The sequence below is a fragment of the Tamandua tetradactyla genome, chromosome 18, assembly GCF_023851605.1.
Source record: "Tamandua tetradactyla isolate mTamTet1 chromosome 18, mTamTet1.pri, whole genome shotgun sequence".
NCBI lineage: Eukaryota > Metazoa > Chordata > Mammalia > Pilosa > Myrmecophagidae > Tamandua > Tamandua tetradactyla.
This window is the reverse complement of record NC_135344.1, coordinates 76,978,534-76,998,500: the sequence shown is the minus strand read 5'-3', so window position 1 is coordinate 76,998,500 and position 19,967 is coordinate 76,978,534. Positions and strand designations below refer to the sequence as shown.

The 19,967-nt window shown below is 37.4% G+C and overlaps 1 protein-coding gene across 4 annotated transcripts in view; it reads right to left on the bottom strand.

The window, feature by feature from the left end:
• The window catches only part of CEP192 (centrosomal protein 192), a 163,939-nt gene that overhangs the window by 98,895 nt on the left and 45,077 nt on the right, over positions 1 to 19,967 (bottom strand). For all 4 annotated transcript variants that reach the window (XM_077136051.1, XM_077136052.1, XM_077136053.1 and 1 more), the window contains 2 exons: positions 19,113 to 19,177; positions 18,417 to 18,626 (listed from right to left, as the gene is read on the bottom strand). In XM_077136051.1, coding sequence (XP_076992166.1) covers positions 18,417 to 18,626; positions 19,113 to 19,177 — 275 coding nt within the window. The remainder of the gene's footprint in view (positions 1 to 18,416; positions 18,627 to 19,112; positions 19,178 to 19,967) is intronic.

Genomic DNA, 19,967 nt, shown 5'->3' with positions numbered 1-19,967 from the left:
GTTTCACTAAGTAAAATGAAAGATCTAAGAGGTATGGAAAGTATCCCCAGATTTAGGCTTAGAACAAATTAAACAATTGCAGTACATTTTCCAGAATTGCATAGTCAATGTACTTATAAAATTATTTGTATATTAAGAAATAGTTCGTTTTCAACCTCCGATAAAAGGAATTTTATGATAAATTTTGAATTGAACAAATGTAATTTTACTCTACTTTGGTATGTTCTCCCTAAATTTATACAAGCTTAATGAGAAAATAAGCTAGTATTATAAATACATTCTCAAAATCTCTCTTAAAATAGCCTAACTAGATGAAGTTAAATAAACTGAAGATGAAGTTACATAAACTGAACAATGTACCTGATAACAATAACACATATATAAGTATAAGAAAATTTAAAACATGCTAAGGTTTCAAACATATTCTTTTAAAAATAAATTAAATTTAGTAAGAAATATCAACAGATTATTTATAACCCTGATTTCAAAGAATCTGGCTTTTGGTTACTTGGTCATTTGTTACCTAGAATCTGGAAGAAATCTGTATTTATAGTGAATTTGTTAATATCAATCACTATATTTGTTAGTAAATGCTGTCATAAATAGGAAAAACCTAATTCTTAGCTTCATAGAGTCTATATTCTAGTTAGAATATACTTGTCCCAGGGCATAATGTAAGACAGTAACTAATGAAAGAATAAAAATGCTGGAAAAACTTTAAAAGCAGATAACCAATGACCTAAGAAGACCTCATAGAAGATACGACATTTGTAAAGCCCTTAATAAGAAAGTAGCATTTAAATAAACAGAACTGTGAAATGGTTTTTCTCAAAAACCACAACTTAATTTTTTGTGAACTAACAGTTTCCTGGCATTATTTAGCATTTGGGAATAACGTTGAGGAAAATTTGAGGTTTTTTCCAGATGTAAGTCCCTTAAATATCAAAAAGTTTATTTTATTTCAAACTTGGGACTTTTCTAAACTTTGAAGGTAATGATGAATTGGACTGAGAGATTTTAGGCATATTAAAGTAATCATTTGTGTGTTCTGAGTATAAAGTGTATAGATGCTTGGCTGTGTTCCAAACCCAAGCACAAATTTCTTCTTTCTTCCATTATTTTGTAGTATCTCTGTCTTTTATCCCCTTCATGAATACTGTTATTAGAAGGAAAAATACAGGTTCAAAAAGCTTTGTGAATTTATTATCAAATTTATTTCTGATTATGTACAGTCTGGATGAATAAAAACTATAGGTGAAATGGATATGGAAGATGGAAGAGAGTTTAAGGAAAAGAATTTTGTTTGTTATATTAATTGTTGACTACGAGCCCTGAATGAATACAGAAAGTAGCAAAGAGTTAAAAGAAGCAAATTTTGCTTACTATAGCAATTTTTGACTATAGGCTCTGAATGAATATAGAATCGTTAAAAAAAACTTTATGAAAGTGAATTCTGTCACAGTCAGTGCTGACCAAATATACTAAGACTGCTTATCATATCACTCAAAAACATAAAGCTTTTGCCTCTCTTTCTCCGCCGGCCCGCCGCGCGGCGCCCACGCCCCGCAGCAGCCGAGCCACCCGCCCTCCTTCTCCCCTCTCTTTCTCCGTCGGCCCGCCGCGTGGCGCCCACGCCCCGCTGCAGCCGAGCCGCCCGCCCTCCTTCTCCCCTCTCTTTCTCTGCCGGCCCGCCGCGCGGCGCCCACGCCCCGCAGCAGCCGAGCCGCCCGCCCTCCTTCTCCCCTCTCTTTCTCCGCCAGCCCGCCGCGCGACGCCCACGCCCCGCAGCAGCCGAGCCGCCCGCCCTCCTTCTCCCCTCTCTTTCTCCGCCGGCCCGCCGCGCGGCGCCCACGCCCCGCAGCAGCCGAGCCGCCCGCCCTCCTTCTCCCCCCTCCTCCCCCTCCTGCTCCGGCTGCTTTCCAACCACCACGGTGCCCTCTTCCCCCGCCTTCACCGTGCTCCTCCGCCACCAGCCTCGACAGCCTTGCCGCCCTCACCTCTCCTCCTCCAGAACAGCTACTGGGGGAGTGGAGATAATACAGAGCAGCTCCCGGAGCTACGAGGGAGATCAAAGGGACAGCGTACCCCATCCTGGAACGGCTGACTATCTGGGAGAACCAGCTCCGGTAAGATCACCAAGGGGCACGGGCTTTCCTGGGTGGGACGGCAAGCGACCAGAGTCCCTCCCTTCCACCTTCCCGGGCCAGCTGGTAGAATTGGACAGGCGGTCCCCTTAGGCCGCGGCGGCTGGTGCCCCCACCACACGAGGCCCCCCGGAACAACTGAGATAATTGGGTCGGAAATCCCCAGACTGCGGAGAACAGTGACCGGGGGATCCCTTCCAAACACGTGACTCCCCCGTCGGGTGGGAACAGTGCACTCTCCCGGGCTGCAACAGCTGGCGCCCTCCTGCCACGCTTGGTGCCCCGGGCTGACTGGCTAATTTGGCCGGACGCTCTCCTGTGCTGTGACGGCCAGCGACCCTCCCCGCGTTTGGAACCCCGGGCCGGCTGGCATTCTTCCAAGACGCTTCAGCTGCCGAACCTCCCCTACGGCGAGAGTTTTCCAGAGTTGAGGGACCCACAGCAACTTTCCCTGGTGGAACCCACAGACAGGCATGTGCCACGAGTGCCACCTACTGGGCAGGATAGGAAGAACAGAACCCAGAGATTGCACAGAAAAATCTTTCAACCTGTGGGGTCGAACACCCGGGGAAATCTGACTAAATGCCCAGACGCCAGCAGAAGATAACGGATCACGCTCAGAAAATTGAACATATGGCCCAGTCAAACGGAGAAACCAATAGTTCAAATGAGATACAGGAGCTGAAACAACTAATGCTGAATATACGAACAGAAATGGAAAACCTCTTCAAAAACGAAATCGATAAATTGGGGAGGACATGAAGAAGACATGGGCTGAACATAAAGAAATAGAAAAACTGAAAAAACAAATCACAGAACTTATGGAAGTGAAAGATAAAGTAGAAAAGATGGAAAAAACAATGGATACCTACAATGACAGATTTAAAGAAACAGAAGATAGAATTAGTGATTTGGAGGATGAAACATCTGAATTCCAAAAAGAAACAGAAACTATCCGGAAAAGAATGGAAAAATTTGAACAAGGTATCAGGGAACTCAAGGACAATGTGAACCGTACAAATATACATGTAGTGGGTATCCCAGAAGGAGAAGAGAAGGGAAAAGTAGGAGAAAAACTAATGGAAGAAATTATCACTGAAAATTTCCCAACTCTTATGAAAGACCTAAAATTACAGATCCAAGAAGTGCAGCGCACCCCAAAGAGATTAGACACAAATAGGCGTTCCCCAAGACACTTACTAGTTAGAATGTCAGAGGTCAAAGAGAAAGAGAGGATCTTGAAGGCAGCGAGAGAAAAACAATCCGTCACATACAAGGGAAACCCAATAAGACTATGTGTAGATTTCTCAGCAGAAACCATGGAAGCTAGAAGACAGTGGGATGATATATTTAAGTTACTAAAAGAGAAAAACTGCCAGCCAAGACTCCTATATCCAGCAAAATTGTCCTTCAAAAATGAGGGAGAAATTAAAACATTCTCAGACAAAAAGTCACTAAGAGAATTTGTGACCAAGAGACCAGCTCTGCAAGAAATACTAAAGGAAGCACTAGAGTCAGATACAAAAAGACAGAAGAGAGAGACATGGAGAAAAGTGTAGAAAGAAGGAAAGTCAGATATGATATATATAATACAAAAGGCAAAATGGTAGAGGAAAATATTATCCAAACAGTTATAACTCTAAATGTCAATGGACTGAATTCCCCAATTAAAAGACATAGACTGGCAGAATGGATTAAAAAACAGGATCCTTCTATATGCTGTCTACAGGAAACACATCTTAGACCCAAAGATAAATATAGGTTGAAAGTGAAAGGTTGGGAAAAGATATTTCCTGCAAACAACAACCAGAAAAGAGCAGGAGTGGCTATACTAATATACAACAAATTAGACTTCAAATGTAAAACAGTTAAAAGAGACAAAGAAGGACACTATATACTATTAAAAGGAACAATTAAGCAAGAAGACATAACAATCATAAATATTTACGCACCGAACCAGAATGCCCCAAAATACGTGAGGAATACACTGCAAACACTGAAGAGGGAAATAGACACATATACCATAATAGTTGGAGACTTCAATTCACCACTCTCATCAATGGACAGAACATCTACACAGAGGATCAATAAAGAAATAGAGAACCTGAATATTACTATAAATGAACTTGACTTAACAGACATTTATAGGACATTACATCCCACAACAACAGGATACACCTTTTTTTCAAGGCGCTCATGGATCATTCTCAAAGATAGACCATATGCTGGGTCACAAAGCAAGTCTTAACAAATTTAAAAATATTGAAATCATACACAACACTTTCTCGGATCATAAAGGAATGAAGTTGGAAATCAATAATAGGCGGAGTGCCAGAAAATTCATAAATACATGGAGGCTCAACAGCACACTCTTAAACAACAAGTGGGTCAAAGAAGAAATTGCAAGAGAAATTAGTAAATACCTAGAGGCGAATGAAAATAAAAATGCAACATATCAAAACTTACGGGACGCAGCAAAGGCAGTGCTAAGAGGGAAATTTATTGCCCTAAATGCCTTTATCAGAAAAGAAGAAAAGGCAAAAATGCAGGAATTAACTGTCCACTTGGAAGAACTGGAGAAAGAACAGCAAACTAATCCCAAAGCAAGCAAAAGGAAAGAAATAACAAAGATTAGAGCAGAAATAAATGAAATTGAAAACATGAAAACAATAGAGAAAATCAATAAGACCAGAAGTTGGTTCTATGAGAAAATCAACAAGATTGATGGGCCCTTAGCAAGATTGACAAAAAGAAGAAGAGAGAGGATGCAAATAAATAAGATTAGAAATGGAAGAGGAGACATGACTACTGACCTCACAGAAATAAAGGAGGTAATAACAGGATACTATGAACAACTTTACGCTAATAAATACAACAATTTAGAAGAAATGGACAGGTTCCTGGAAAGACATGAACAACCAAATTTGACTCAAGAAGAAATAGACGACCTCAACAAACCAATCACAAGTAAAGAGATTGAATTAGTTATTCAAAAGCTCCCTAAAAAGAAAAGTCCAGGACCAGACGGCTTCACATGTGAATTCTATCAAACATTCCAGAAAGAATTAGTACCTACTCTCCTCAAACTCTTCAACATAATCGAAGTGGAGGGAAAACTACCTAATTCATTCTATGAAGCCAACATCACCCTCATACCAAAACCAGGCAAAGATATTACAAAAAAAAAGAAAACTACAGACCAATCTCTCTAATGAATACAGATGCAAAAATCCTCAATAAAATTCTAGCAAATCGTATCCAACAACACATTAAAAGAATTATACATCATGACCAAGTAGGATTCATCCCAGGTATGCAAGGATGGTTCAACATAAGAAAATCAATTAATGTAATACACCATATCAACAAATCAAAGCAGAAAAATCACATGATCATCTCAATTGATGCAGAGAAGGCATTTGACAAGATTCAACATCCTTTCCTGCTGAAAACACTTCAAAAGATAGGAATACAAGGGAACTTCCTTAAAATGATAGAGGGAATATATGAAAAACCCACAGCTAATATCATCCTCAATGGGGAAAAATTGAAAACTTTCCCCCTAAGATCAGGAACAAGACAAGGATGTCCACTATCACCACTATTATTCAACATTTTCTTGGAAGTTCTAGCCAGAGCAATTAGGCAAGAAAAAGAAATACAAGGCATCAAAATAGGAAAGGAAGAAGTAAAACTATCATTGTTTGCAGATGATATGATACTATATGTAGAAAACCCAGAAAAATCCACAACAAAATTACTAGAGCTAATAAATGAGTACAGCAAAGTAGCAGGCTACAAGATCAACATTCAAAAATCTGTAGCATTTCTATACACTAGTAATGAACAAGCTGAGGCGGAAATCAAGAAACGAATCCCATTTACAATCGCAACTAAAAGAATAAAATACCTAGGAATAAATTTAACCAAAGAGACAAAAAACCTATATAAAGAAAACTACAAAAAACTGTTCAAAGAAATCACAGAAGACCTAAATAGATGGAAGGGCATACCGTGTTCATGGATTGGAAGACTAAATATAGTTAAGATGTCAATCCTACCTAAATTGATTTACAGATTCAATGCAATACCAATCAAAATCCCAACAACTTATTTTTCAGAAATAGAAAAACCAATAAGCAAATTTATCTGGAAGGGCAGGGTGCCCCGAATTGCTAAAAACATCTTGAGGAAAAAAAACGAAGCTGGAGGTCTCGCGCTGCCTGACTTTAAGGCATATTATGAAGCCACAGTGGTCAAAACAGCATGGTACTGGCATAAAGATAGATATATCGACCAATGGAATCGAATAGAGTGCTCAGATATAGACCCTCTCATCTATGGACATTTGATCTTTGATAAGGCAGTCAAGCCAACTCACCTGGGACAGAGCAGTCTCTTCAATAAATGGTGCCTAGAGAACTGGATATCCATATGCAAAAGAATGAAAGAAGACCCATATCTCACACCCTATACAAAAGTTAACTCAAAATGGATCAAAGATCTAAACATTAGGTCTAAGACCATAAAACAGTTAGAGGAAAATGTTGGGAGATATCTTATGGATCTTACAACTGGAGGCGGTTTTATGGACCTTAAACCTAAAGCAAGAGCACTGAAGAAGGAAATAAATAAATGGGAACTCCTCAAAATTAAACACTTTTGTGCATCAAAGAACTTCATCAAGAAAGTAGAAAGACAGCCTTCACAATGGGAGACAATATTTGGAAATGATATATCAGATAAAGGTCTAGTATCCAGAATTTATAAAGAGATTGTTCATCTCAACAACAAAAAGACAGCCAACCCAATTACAAAATGGGAAAAAGACTTGAACAGACACCTCTCAGAAGAGGAAATATGGATGGCCAAGAGGCACATGAAGAGATGCTCAATGTCCCTGGCCATTAGAGAAATGCAAATCAAAACCACAATGAGATATCATCTCACACCCACCAGAATGGCCATTATCAACAAAACAGAAAATGACAAGTGCTGGAGAGGATGCGGAGAAAGAGGCACACTTATCCACTGTTGGTGGGAATGTCAAAGGGTGCAACCACTGTGGAAGACAGTTTGGCGGTTCCTCAAAAAGCTGAATATAGAATTGCCATACGACCCAGCAATACCATTGCTAGGTATCTACTCAAAGGACTTAAGGGCAAAGACACAAACGGACATTTGCACACCAATGTTTATAGCAGCATTATTTACAATTGCAAAGAGATGGAAACAGCCAAAATCTCCATCAACAGAAGAGTGGCTAAACAAACTGTGGTATATACATACGATGGAATATTATGCAGCTTTAAGACAAGATAAACTTATGAACCATGTAATAACATGGATGGACCTAGAGAATATTATGCTGAGTGAATCCAGCCAAAAACTAAAGGACAAATACTGTATGGTCCCACTGATGTGAACGGACATTCGAGAATAAACTTGAAATATGTCATTGGTAACAGAGTTCAGCAGGAGTTAGAAACAGGGTAAGACAATGGGTAATTGAAGCTGAAGGGATACAGACTGTGCAACAGGACTAGATACAAAAACTCAAAAATGGACAGCACAATAATACCTAATTGTAAAGTAATCATGTTAAAACACTGAATGAAGCTGCATCTGAGCTATAGGTTTTTGTTTTGTTTTGTTTTGTTTTGTTTTGATTTTACTATTATTACTTTTATTTTTTTCTCTATATTAACATTCTATATCATTTTCGGTTATGTTGCTAGTTCTTCTAAACCAATGCAAATGTACTAAGAAATGATGATCATGCATCTATGTGATGATGTTAAGAATTAATGATTGCATGTGTAGAGTGGTATGATCTCTAAATGTTGGGTTAATTTCTTTTTTTCCGTTAATTAAAAAAAAAAAAAAAGAGAAGGGATAATTGGAGATGAAGGGATACAGACTGTACAACGGGACTTGATATAAAAACTCAGAAATGGACAGCACAATACTACCCAATTGTAATGCAATTATGTTAAAACACTGAATGAAGCTGCATGTGAGGTATAGGTTTTTTGTTTTTGTTTTTTTTTCTTTCTATTATTGTTTTAATTCTTATTCTGTTGTCTTTTTATTTCTTTTTCTAAATCGATGCAAATGTACTAAGAAATGATGAATATGCAACTATGTGATGTTATTAAGAATTACTGATTGTACATGTAGATTGGAATGATTTCTAATTGTTTTGTTAATTCTTTTTTTAATTAATAAAAAAAAAAAGGTAAAAAAAAAAAAAAAAAGGACTTAAGGGCAAAGACACAAACGGACATTTGCACACCAATGTTTATAGCAGCGTTATTTACAATTGCAAAGAGATGGAAACAGCCAAAATGTCCATCAACAGAAGAGTGGCTAAACAAACTGTGGTATATACATACGATGGAATATTATGCAGCTTTAAGACAAGATAAACTTATGAACCATGTAATAACATGGATGGACCTAGAGAATATTATGCTGAGTGAATCCAGCCAAAAACTAAAGGACAAATACTGTATGGTCCCACTGATGTGAACGGACATTAGAGAATAAACTTGAAATATGTCATTGGTAACAGAGTTCAGCAGGAGTTAGAAACAGGGTAAGACAACGGGTAATTGAAGCTGAAGGGATACAGACTGTGCAACAGGACTAGATACAAAAACTCAAAAATGGACAGCACAATAATACCTAATTGTAAAGTAATCATGTTAAAATACTGAATGAAGCTGCATCTGAGCTATAGGGTTTTTTTTGTTTTTGTTTGCTTGTTGGTTTCTTTGTTGTTGTTGTTTTTTACTATTACTACTACTTTTATTTCTTTTCTTTATATTAACATTTTATATCTTTTTCTGTTGTGTTGCTAGTTCCTCTAAACCCATGCAAATGTACTAAGAAACAATGATCATGCATCTATGTGATGATGTTAAGAATTACTGAGTGCATATGTAGAATGGTATGATTTCTAAATGTTGTGTTAATTTCTTTTTTTTTTCTTTCCGTTAATAAAAAATAAAAAAATAAAAAAATAATAAAAAAAAATATAAAGCTTTTGTGTCATACTGGGTATTCATACAAAAGTAAAGTTTAGTTTTCTCCCTGTTAAAATAGCATGGATTGGGCAGCAACTGTGGCTCAGTGGCAGAGTTCTCGCCTCCATGCTGACCCAGGTTCGATTCCCAGAACCCGTTCATGTCAAAAAATAAATAAATAACATGGATTGTTAGTCTGCTCTTAATGTAAAAATTTTTTGTAAGTTTTTCTTAACCATCCAAGTACTGTTTAGAAAACGGATTTCATGTAAAACTAATATTCTTGTTAATGTGAATGTTGGCTTTATCATCCTTACTTCAGAAGGCAATCTTCTCACTGTTAAGGAAAAACTCTTACAAATAATTTGTTCTTTTGCCTTGTAAAAGTAAGGTGCTAAAATAGTTTAACATATTGTATAGCAAGTGTTTGGGAAGTATTACAGTGGTTAAAAGGGATTTTCTAACCTGTCAATGACTTTTTTTTAACTTTTTTTATTTTATAGTATAACATATATACAAAGCAAAAAAATAAAAAAGCAATAGTTTTCAAAGCGCTCTTTAAAACGTGGTTACAGGATAGATCCCCAGAGTCTGTCATGGGCTGCCATACAATCCTCTCATATTTTTCCTTCTAGATGCTCCAGAATATAGGAGGCTAGAGGGCTTAAATACTGTTTTATCATCACAATTGACTTTTTTTCCTTCTTTTATTGTGAAAAATAACATACATACATAAGAGCTATAAATTTCCAAACACAGCACCACAATTACTTGTAGAACATATTTCAGACTTTGACATGGGTTACAACTTCACAATTTTAGGGTTTTACTTCTAGCTGCTCTAAAATACTGGAGACTAAAACAGATATCAATGTAATGATTCAGCATTCATATTCAATTGTTAAGTCCCATCTTCTATGTATAATTACACCATCACCTTTGATCTTTCCATACCTCTCACTGGGATTGTTTGGGCTATGGCAATTCTAAATTTTTGATATGGGAAAGGTCTGTCACTAATATGGGGTAGAGAGATGGACATATTTAATGTTCTGGAGAGGCTGGGCTAGGATTCAGGACTTATCTGGACCAGGGACCCATCTGGAGGTTCTAAGTTTCTGGAAAGTTACTCTAGTGCCTGGAACACTTGTGGAATCTTATAAATTGCGCTAGGTGTTCTTTAGGATTGGCTGGAATGGTCCTGGTTGGGGGTTGGCAGGTTATGATAGGTAGCAAGGTCTACCTGAAGCTTGCATAAGAGCAACCTCCAGAATAGCCTCTCGACTCTATTTGAACTCTCTCTGCCACTAATACTTTATTAATTACACTTCTTTTCCCCCTTTTGGTCAGGATGAAATTGTTGATCCCACGGTGTCAGGTCTGGATTCATCCCTGGGGGTCCTCTTCCACATCGCCAGGGAGACTTTTACCCCTGGATGTCATGTCCCACATAGGGGGGAGGGCAATGATTTCACTTGGACTTAGGGAGATTGAGGCCACATCTGAGCAACAACAGAGGTCCTCCAGAAGTAACTCTTAGGCATGCCTATAGGTGGTCTAAGCTTCTCTGCTACCTAAATAAGCTTCACAAGAGTAAGACTCATGATCAAGGGCATGGCCTATTGATTTGGGTCTCCCTAAAGTTTGACACAGTATCAGGGAATTTCCTGATGGTAAGATTTAATAGTTTCATAGTCCTTCTCCCCTTACTCAGGGGACTTTGCCAATACTTTTTGATTATTTGCTTAATGTACTCTAGGATGTTCCCAGTATTAATCTATACAGGAATAAAGGACCTCTTTCTTATTCTGTGCTTCCTGTGTTTCAATTGTTCAAATGAGCTATACAGATAGGCTGAATTAAATTACGCACTACGGAAAATTTCAGTTTCAAATCAAATAAACCTTTTGGTCTCAAAGAGTATGTGGGGTTCTAAAATATAGACACTGTCTTCCTTACCCCTAATTACTTTAACCCCAACCTGTTCGGCTTCACTCATCTCTAAATATACTAGTTAAATTTATAGAGGTAAAATATTATTCACATATATAGACTGTATTAAAATTTCTAAAAACTAGACAATGTTCTCACTTATCTGTGTTATATACTAATACTAATCTGTACGATGTTAAACAATAGTATGGTATTGTAAGTCATGGCTTTAGTTATTCTTAAAAAACTACAGATCAGAGAAACTGCCAAATTGTCAGCTGCACTTCTTTGCTCTAATACTTTTCTAAAAGTATTACATACAGGTTCATTTCCTGGAGCCTGCCCATGTCAAAATAAACAAATACATAAAAATAAAAAATAAAAGTACATGTAGTCTGCCATAGGTCAGAGCTCTATCTGTAATAAGGAAAGACTTTAAAAGAGAGGTACAGGTAGGGCCACGGTGGCTCAGCAGGCAAGAACACTTGCCTGCCGTGCCAGAGAACCCAGGTTCGATTCCCAGTGCCTGCCCATGTATAAAAAATAAATAAAAAATAAATAAAAGAGAGGTACAAACAAAGATTTAAATTATATTATATCTGTTAACATAACTGATGAGTAAAAATGAAACAGAACAAAACCTATGCAATGGTCTGTTAATATAAAACAACTGTCTAATATGTATATTTCTGAAAGTAGCTTCATTTAAAAAAAGCTTACAGAAATTACAGCTTAAATTGTAAGACTTAACTGCCTTCTTTAAATTCTGAAATGCTTTGCTCTTTGTATAACCTAGTAGTTACCTGGAACTTTAATTATCTGCATGACACCTCAGACTCAGATTCAGTTCTCTAGTTCTGAGAGTCACCATTAGTCCATACAGCAAGTGTTTAAAAGAAAAAACTGACACAAGAACAAGGATTTAAAAAAAAAACTGAAAAACTCCAATTAAAGCTGAGATGGAACTGATCTGTTAAAACTAAGGTAAATCAATATATAAGGTAAAAAATAATATGGTCTGTATTTTAAAATTTTAACTTCTCTGTGAGATAAAAAAAAAGTTTATTTTGTCCAAAATTTATATTTTCTGTAGTACACTATTTAATTTAATGGCCTGTCAGTTTATTTAAACAACTTAATTCAGAGTTGACATAGAACATAGAAATAAAATGTCAATATTATTAATAAATAATTACATATAGCATTAAATACAGCATTAAAATTAACGCTATACCATGATGCATTTCAGAGTATTTGGAGCAGAAAATGAAAAAGTATCTTCAAAGCACCTTGAGGGACTGGAAAAAAAGATCTTTAAACTTTCCCACCTGGGGAACTCCTGACATTTTCTTAAGCAAGAGGGGCTCCCAATTTAACAAGCCAAGGCCTCAATCTTGAGGCTTGAGACTTGCCCTTATGGAACTTATTTCTATAATAGTGCCTAAGAGTCATCTCCAGAATATCTCTACTGTTGCTCAAATGTAGTCTCTCTCTAAACTCCAATCTTCCCCCCTACATGGGACATAATTTCCAGGGGTGTAAGCTTGGCCCTGGCATGGTGGAACATAACTGACCCTGGTATCATAAGACATAAGTCCCAAGGATGAGCCTGGCTCTGGCATCTTAGATGAATTGATCAAAAGGGGTAAAAGAAAGAGTTTCAATGGCTAAGAGATTTCAAATTGAGGCAAGAAGTCATTCTGGAGTTACTCTGACGCAAGTTTTGGCCAGATATCATGAATTGCCACAATATCGGAGAACCCAAAAAGCAGTCCTGGAAACCCTAAAAGATACCCTGGCCCTATAACATTTAAATATTAAAGTAAAATTTACTTATTAAAATTCAATTTTTAGAGACTTAAAACCTCTAGATTGTTCCAATGCCGGAGAAGCTCTGAAAGGCAGAAATACCAGACTCTTCAAGAACAACTAGTTTCATCAGTATCATTACTTTGTCCCTTAATGATAATATTCCTTCAAAGCTTGAAGCTTTTAGAATAGTCTTGCCCAAACAGCTCTCAAGGTTGAGAGATAATTATCACATGAGAAGAAGGAACTGTAACTGAGAAATCGGGATTTAAGAGATGACTTTGATTCTGAATCATTACATAGACATTTCTTTTTGCTTTTGTCTATACACTGGAGTAGACAGAGGAAAATAGCTGAAATCCCTAAATTGTCATCTGGCTGCTTTGATCTCTGACAATGATTGTACAGCCTTTATCTTCTTCCCCTGTGATTTAAAAACCTTGTCACTAACCTTTATTTGTACCCAATCATCCATTTTTTTCAACTTCAGAGACTTTCAACTAAAAAGAGTACCTAATGTTTATTAATGAAGGGTCTTGAGTCAGCCCAGTACTAACCCACCACAAGTCCAAAGTTATTTTGATAATCAAGACTGGATCTAACCAAAACGGGTCCGCCTAATATGCACAGTAGCTTAGACTTTAACCTGTAAGTCACCTACACCGCATTCCACCATTTTCTTGCATACACTCCGTGACTAAGCATCTGGGGCCATTGTGCTCATTATCCCAAACCCTGCTCATCTTTTTCCATAATATAACTATCAGAATTACTGAGTTCAGGAAGACAGATTTTGGGCCAACAGGCCATCTGCTTTCCTATTACACACCTAGTAATAAATTATTTCTCTCTTTAAAAACAAAAAGAAATACCACAGTACTTGCAAAAAGATATAATGATCAATGAAATCAAATTCAGAGTTCCAAAACAGATTTTCTTATCAGATCTATGATCAACTGATTTGTTACAAAGCCCCCAAATTCAATGAACAAGGACAGAATAGTCTCTTCAATAAATGATGCTGGGATAACAGGACATCCAAATCCAAAGGAATGACAGAGGATCCCTACCTCAGACCCTACAAAAAAATAACTAGTAGTAGATCATTGACCTAAATATAAGAAGAGTACCATAAAAATCCTGGAAGAAAATATAGGGAAACATCTTTAAGACCTAGTGATCTTAGGTGACTTCTTAGACCTTATACCCAAAGCACAAGCAACAAATGGCAAAACAGATAAATGAGACCTCCTCAAAACTGAATACCTCTGTGTGTCAAAGGCCTTTGTCAAAAGGGTGTAAAGGCAGCCAATTCAATGGGAGAAAATGTTTGGAAACCACATATGTGATAAAGATTTGAGATGCAGAACTCCTATAACTCAACAATAAAAAGACAAATAACCCAATTTTTAAAAAGGACAAAAGACACGAATAGACACACTGCACCAAGCTGCTTAATGAAACAGGAAGACAGGAGAAGAAGCTAGCAGATGACACTGTGTTCACCATGCGTCCTTCTAGCCGAGAGAGAAACCCTGTGTTTGCCATGTACCTTCTCATTTGAGAGAAAAACCCTGAACATCATCGCCTTCTTGAACCAAGGTATCTTTCCCTAGATGCCTTTGATTGGACATTTCTATAGACTTGCCGTAACTGGGACATTATCTCAGCCTTAGAACTGTAAACTAGCAACTTATTAAATTCCCCTTTTAAAAGCCATTCCATTTCTGGTATATTGCATTCCAGCAGTTAGCAAACTAGAGCACTAATGTTGATAGGAGAACACAGGACAAGTTTACTTGGCCAGGCTTCTATCCCCTCTCACTGGCTCCCCACCGCAGTTTACACAATGTGCAAAGTGGCTATGTTCAAGTATGGGTCCCTTGGGCCTGTTTTTGTTAGGCACACCTAAACAAAAATATTGGCTATTTCTGTACACCAGCCCCAATTGGTTCTATGGAAGACTGACTATGGGCACCTGTCTGGGTCCCCTGACCCAGGGTTTACCTGGAGAGAGAAGTGGTATGAAAAGGGTGAGACATGGAGCAGAGACAGTGGTGAAAACGGGAGCTTTTCAAAAAGTGTTGGAGCAGTGGGAACAACCAAGGCAATCGGCTGAGACCCCAATCTTGGGGTTTGTTCATATGAAACTTAACCCCACAAAGAATAGGCTGAGCCTACTTAAAATTAGGCCTAAGAGTCACCCTGAAGAGAACCTCTTTTGTTGCTCAGATGTGGCCTCTCTCGCTCAACCAACACGAGAAGCAAACTCACTGCCTTCCCCCTCTCTAGTGGGACATGACTCCCAGGGTGTAGACCTTCCTGGCAATGCGGGACAGAAATCCTGCATGAGTTGGGATTCAGCCTCAAGGGATTGAGAAAAACTTCTCAACCAAAACGGGTAAGAGAGAAATGAGACAAAATAAAGTGTCAATGGCTGAGCGATTCCAAACAGAGTCAAGAGGCTGTCCTAGAGGTTATTCTTATGCATTAAATAGATATCACCTTTTTAGTTAAGGCGTAACAGAGAAGCTGGAGGGAACTGCCTGAAAATGTAGAGCTGTGTTCCAGTAGCCATATTTCTTGAAGATGATTGTATAATGTTACAGCTTTCGCAATGTGACTATGTGATTGTGAAAACCTTGTGTCTGATGCTCCTTTTATCTACAGATCTACTTATCAACAGATGAGTAAAGTATATGGATTAAAATAAAGAATAGGGGGACCAAATGTTAAAATAAATTTAGTAGATTGAAATGCTAGTGATTAATGAAAGGGAGGGGTAAGGGATATGGTATGTATGAATTTTTTTCTGTTGTCTTGTTCCGAATTGATGCAAATGTTCTAAGAAATGATCATGATGATGAATATGCAATTATGTGATAAAAAAAAAAAGGGAGGATATTGGTGACAGCCCCTTCCAACACGAAAGAGTTAGAATGGTCATAGCCCAAACACCCTAAAGAGAAGGTTAGAAACATCAAAGGTAATGATGGAGTTATACAGAGAAGATAGGATTTAACAAGTGAGTATATGCTGAATCATTAAGTTGATATCTTTTTTAGTTTCCAGTGTCTTAAAGCAGTTGCAAGGAAAAACCTAAAATTGTGGAACTGTAACCCATACCAAACTCTGAAATCTGTTCTACAACTAATTGTTGCACTGTGCTTTGAAATTTATTTTTTTTATATATTTTTCACAATTAAAAAAAAAGAGGAAGGCAAGAAGGTCAAAGTCAAAGAAGGCAATCTGAAGATGAAAAAAGGAGAAAAGGTGATGTGATGCTGGGCCATGGGCCAAGAAATGAGAAGGCCAGACTCTAGAAGCTGGAAAAGGCGAGGGGTGGATTCTCCCTTAGAGCTTCCAGAAGAAATCAGCCATGCCAACATCTTGATTTAAGTCCAGCAAGGTTGATTATGGACTTCTCACCTTCTGTAAGAAATGTATTTCAGTCTTTTAAGCCACAAGCTGGTGGTGCCTGGTGTCAGCAACCAGCCACAGGAAACTCATACACACAGGAAATGAAGTTACAGATTAGCAAATATTAAACATGAAAATATGTAGTTAACTCAGGTTTACTTTCTTCTTCCTGTTTATACTCAAACTGAGCAATAAACATGAGTTTTCTTGTCTTTTTAATTTGCAAAGAGCTCTTGAAAAGAAAAAGAGAGCAGACTTGAAGTAGAAGAATCAGCAAATCAGAAAACAGGATAACGAAATTATTTAGTCTCGAGAGCACACAGAACAAAGCAAGAAAAAAAAAGTGAGCAGAGCTGAGAGGCCTATGGAACAACATGAAGCATACCAGCGGATGCCTGTGGCAGTATCAGAAGGAGAAGAGAAAGGGGTAAGAAGAATATTTTAAGAAATAATGGACAAAAACTTGCCAAAATGATGAAAGACATAAATGTACACATCCAAGAAACCAAATGAACTTCATAAAGGATAAACCCAAACAGACACACAAAGATAATATGATAATCAAATTGTCAAATGTCAAAGACTATTTGAGCATTCTGAAAGCAGCAGAAGAGAAGCGCCCACCACTCACAAGGGACCCTCACCAAGATTAAGTGCTGATCTCTCATCAGAAACTAAAATAAAAACTTCTAATGACAAGCCTATATTTTCATGATCCACTACTTCATTCATTTGTTTAATAAGAAATTCAGTCATCTCCTCTCAGAATCTCAAAAATCCTAACAGATCAAGGCAGAAAAAAGTATTTACTTTCATTTTTCAATTCACTGCACAGACCAGACTATAGTTTAGTTTCAGATTTATGTTCTGAAAATTAAGTGTGATTTTTTAACATTGTATCTATTTTCCAAAATAATTCTTTTAGTGGAATCCAGTTTTAATAAACACTCCCTCCAATAACTCTAATACCCTATATGGAATTTATCAAAAATCCTTTAATGCTACCTCTAAAATATATCTTGTAACCTTCTGAAGCGTATTCACTCTATCATCCCAGTCACCAGCTTTCAACACATCTCTTCCCATGATAAGTACTCTGGCCTAGGCTATATATAGCCTTTGTGTCTCACTGCCCTACCTCCAGGCTCCCAACACATATGGTGGCATCCAATATATGTTAATAGGAACAGATACTTGCACCTGGAGATGGGTCTATGCACCATAATCAAGGAGCTCCCTGGTTCCGATTACTTATTCTTAGTTCATTTTAGATAAAACTCAGCTTCTACAAGAATGCCCTAATCATCTAGCCTGTCTACTTCGAAAACTATCCCACACTACTTCACCACCACCCCCTACCCTTCTCTCCTATTCACATTAGCTCTGTTTGCTTCCGTTCTGCTCCTCCAATATGCTAGTCTAGCTTCAATCTCCAGCTCTTCACATATCCTATTTCCCTCTGGTGATAACACTCTTTCTTCCAATCTTTGGGTGGCTGCATCCTTCATGTCAATTACGACTCAGTTCAAATGCCATCCCCTCAGATGTCTCTCTGCCCACCACCACTAAAGCTCCTTCTCATTCATTCTCCATAGCACTTGTCGCTATCTAAATCAATTGCACTTTTTATTTTTACATGTAATTACATTTTATTAAACCAAAACACTTCTATATTTCAAATTATCTTTTTAGACAACAGGTTAAGAAAATTAGTATTAGAATCATTCCTGCCAACCAATGATATAAAAATATCAAGAACAATTAACAGATATTAAGAACTTACCATTTGTTGGGCACTATCACATTTAGTTCTTAGGAAACCCCACAAAATAACATCTGATTTTAGAATGTGGAAACTAAGGACATAGAACAGTTTAAAAATGTATCCAGTACCACGGAACTGATTAAAAGGTAGACCCTGAACTGCAACTAGAATCTCACTGATTGTAAACCCTAAGCTTTTACCCATTATATTATCACAACCTATTCCTTGCTTTTAAGATATCATGCTCTGCTATGTGTCATGATATTCAAAATATAAAACCTGGTGGCTTTAACCTCTTCTCGCACATATCATACTTACTCTTTTTACACTCTTATCACCACCAAGGCAACCAAGAGCTTCAGATCTCTGAGCAAAGAACTCTCCTAAAGACAGACGTAAATAACTGGCATCATTTTTGTCCAATTCTGATGTGCTAAATGATTTCCTTAAAAGGTTGTTATTAATTGACAACCCCCAGGATGTATCCCCCAGTGCAACTGAAGTGTTCTGGCCATCAATATTTTCTTCCTAGGGAGAAAGAAAGTTATTCATTTTTTTCCCAGAAAAAAAGAGCTTTCTTTTTGTATTCTAATATGCAAAACAAAGTTATTTTTATTTTAATTAATTTTTGTAATTAATTAGATAAATTCAAGCTAAAACACCTAAAGATAATAAAGTTAAGGAGAGATTCATTTTCAAATATTTAAGAATTGTCTTAATATACTCTTAATCAAACACTGTCACAAATTAGAATCTTTAGAAAGCAGTACATTTTCACCAAAAGACAAATATGACTATCTCATTTTAAAACACAGGTAAAGGCCATGGACATATTTCAGTATGTCAGTACTTTTGAATTAACAATTTAGAATATGAAGGAAAAAAAGCAGAAATTGTCTTAAAATGAGAAAATGATACTCACTATATCTGTTCCATGAGAAATCAACAGTTTACCTACTTTTAAATTAATAGAAAGATCAAATTAAACATTCATTCATGCAAATAATTACTAACCTGCATAAACTGATGCTCTTTATTAAATTCTTGTTCATCTTGTTCAATCATAGCCAATGCTTCAGCTTAAAAGAGAGAAAGTTTGCATAATTATATTACACTAAAGCCTAATTAAACACTAACACACAAATATAACTCTACTAGTTAGGAAAAAAAATACCAAGGAAACAAAATTGATGAAAGTATGTGAAAGCTTTCACTCACAGAATTGATGCACTTAAACTGCTAAATACCCAAGTTTGTGGATGTCCTAGAGTGATTGATTTTATCACCTACTACTAGCCCTAACTTGCCAAAGGGACTTTGTAACATAAGCTTCATGTTTTTAAGAGATTCAAATTAATTTTAGCTTTAAAGAGTTTGGTACATCTGAGTTAGTGTACTCACAAACTCTGGAAATTCATGTGGAACATTCAGACTAATCCAGTTTCTCTACAAATACTTCATGCAAATGCCTGCTACAGTGTCCATTCATCTCAGTTTGCCCAGTACTGTCCCAGTGTTAGAAACAAAAGTCCCACATCCCAGGAAATACCACAGTCAAGGCAAACAGGGACAGATGGTCACCTGCTGAGCCCCTCAGAGTTCACGCTGGGGAAACGAATGTGAGCATACTCACATTAGCCCTGACATCTCGAGGCCAAAGGCCCTAAACTAAAATGCCTCAAGAGCTGGAGGTGAACGAGCAGAGAACACCAGGGGCAACTAGCAGGGAGTTTAGGGATAGTGGCAACCTATGCAGCAAAGGACCCTGTTTCAAACACTAGAATTACAAAGAACTCTGAAGGCATGAGCTAAATCAAAAGAGCATAAGCTACACCTAGACTGCCCATCTGTTGCCCACTCTAAGCCTTC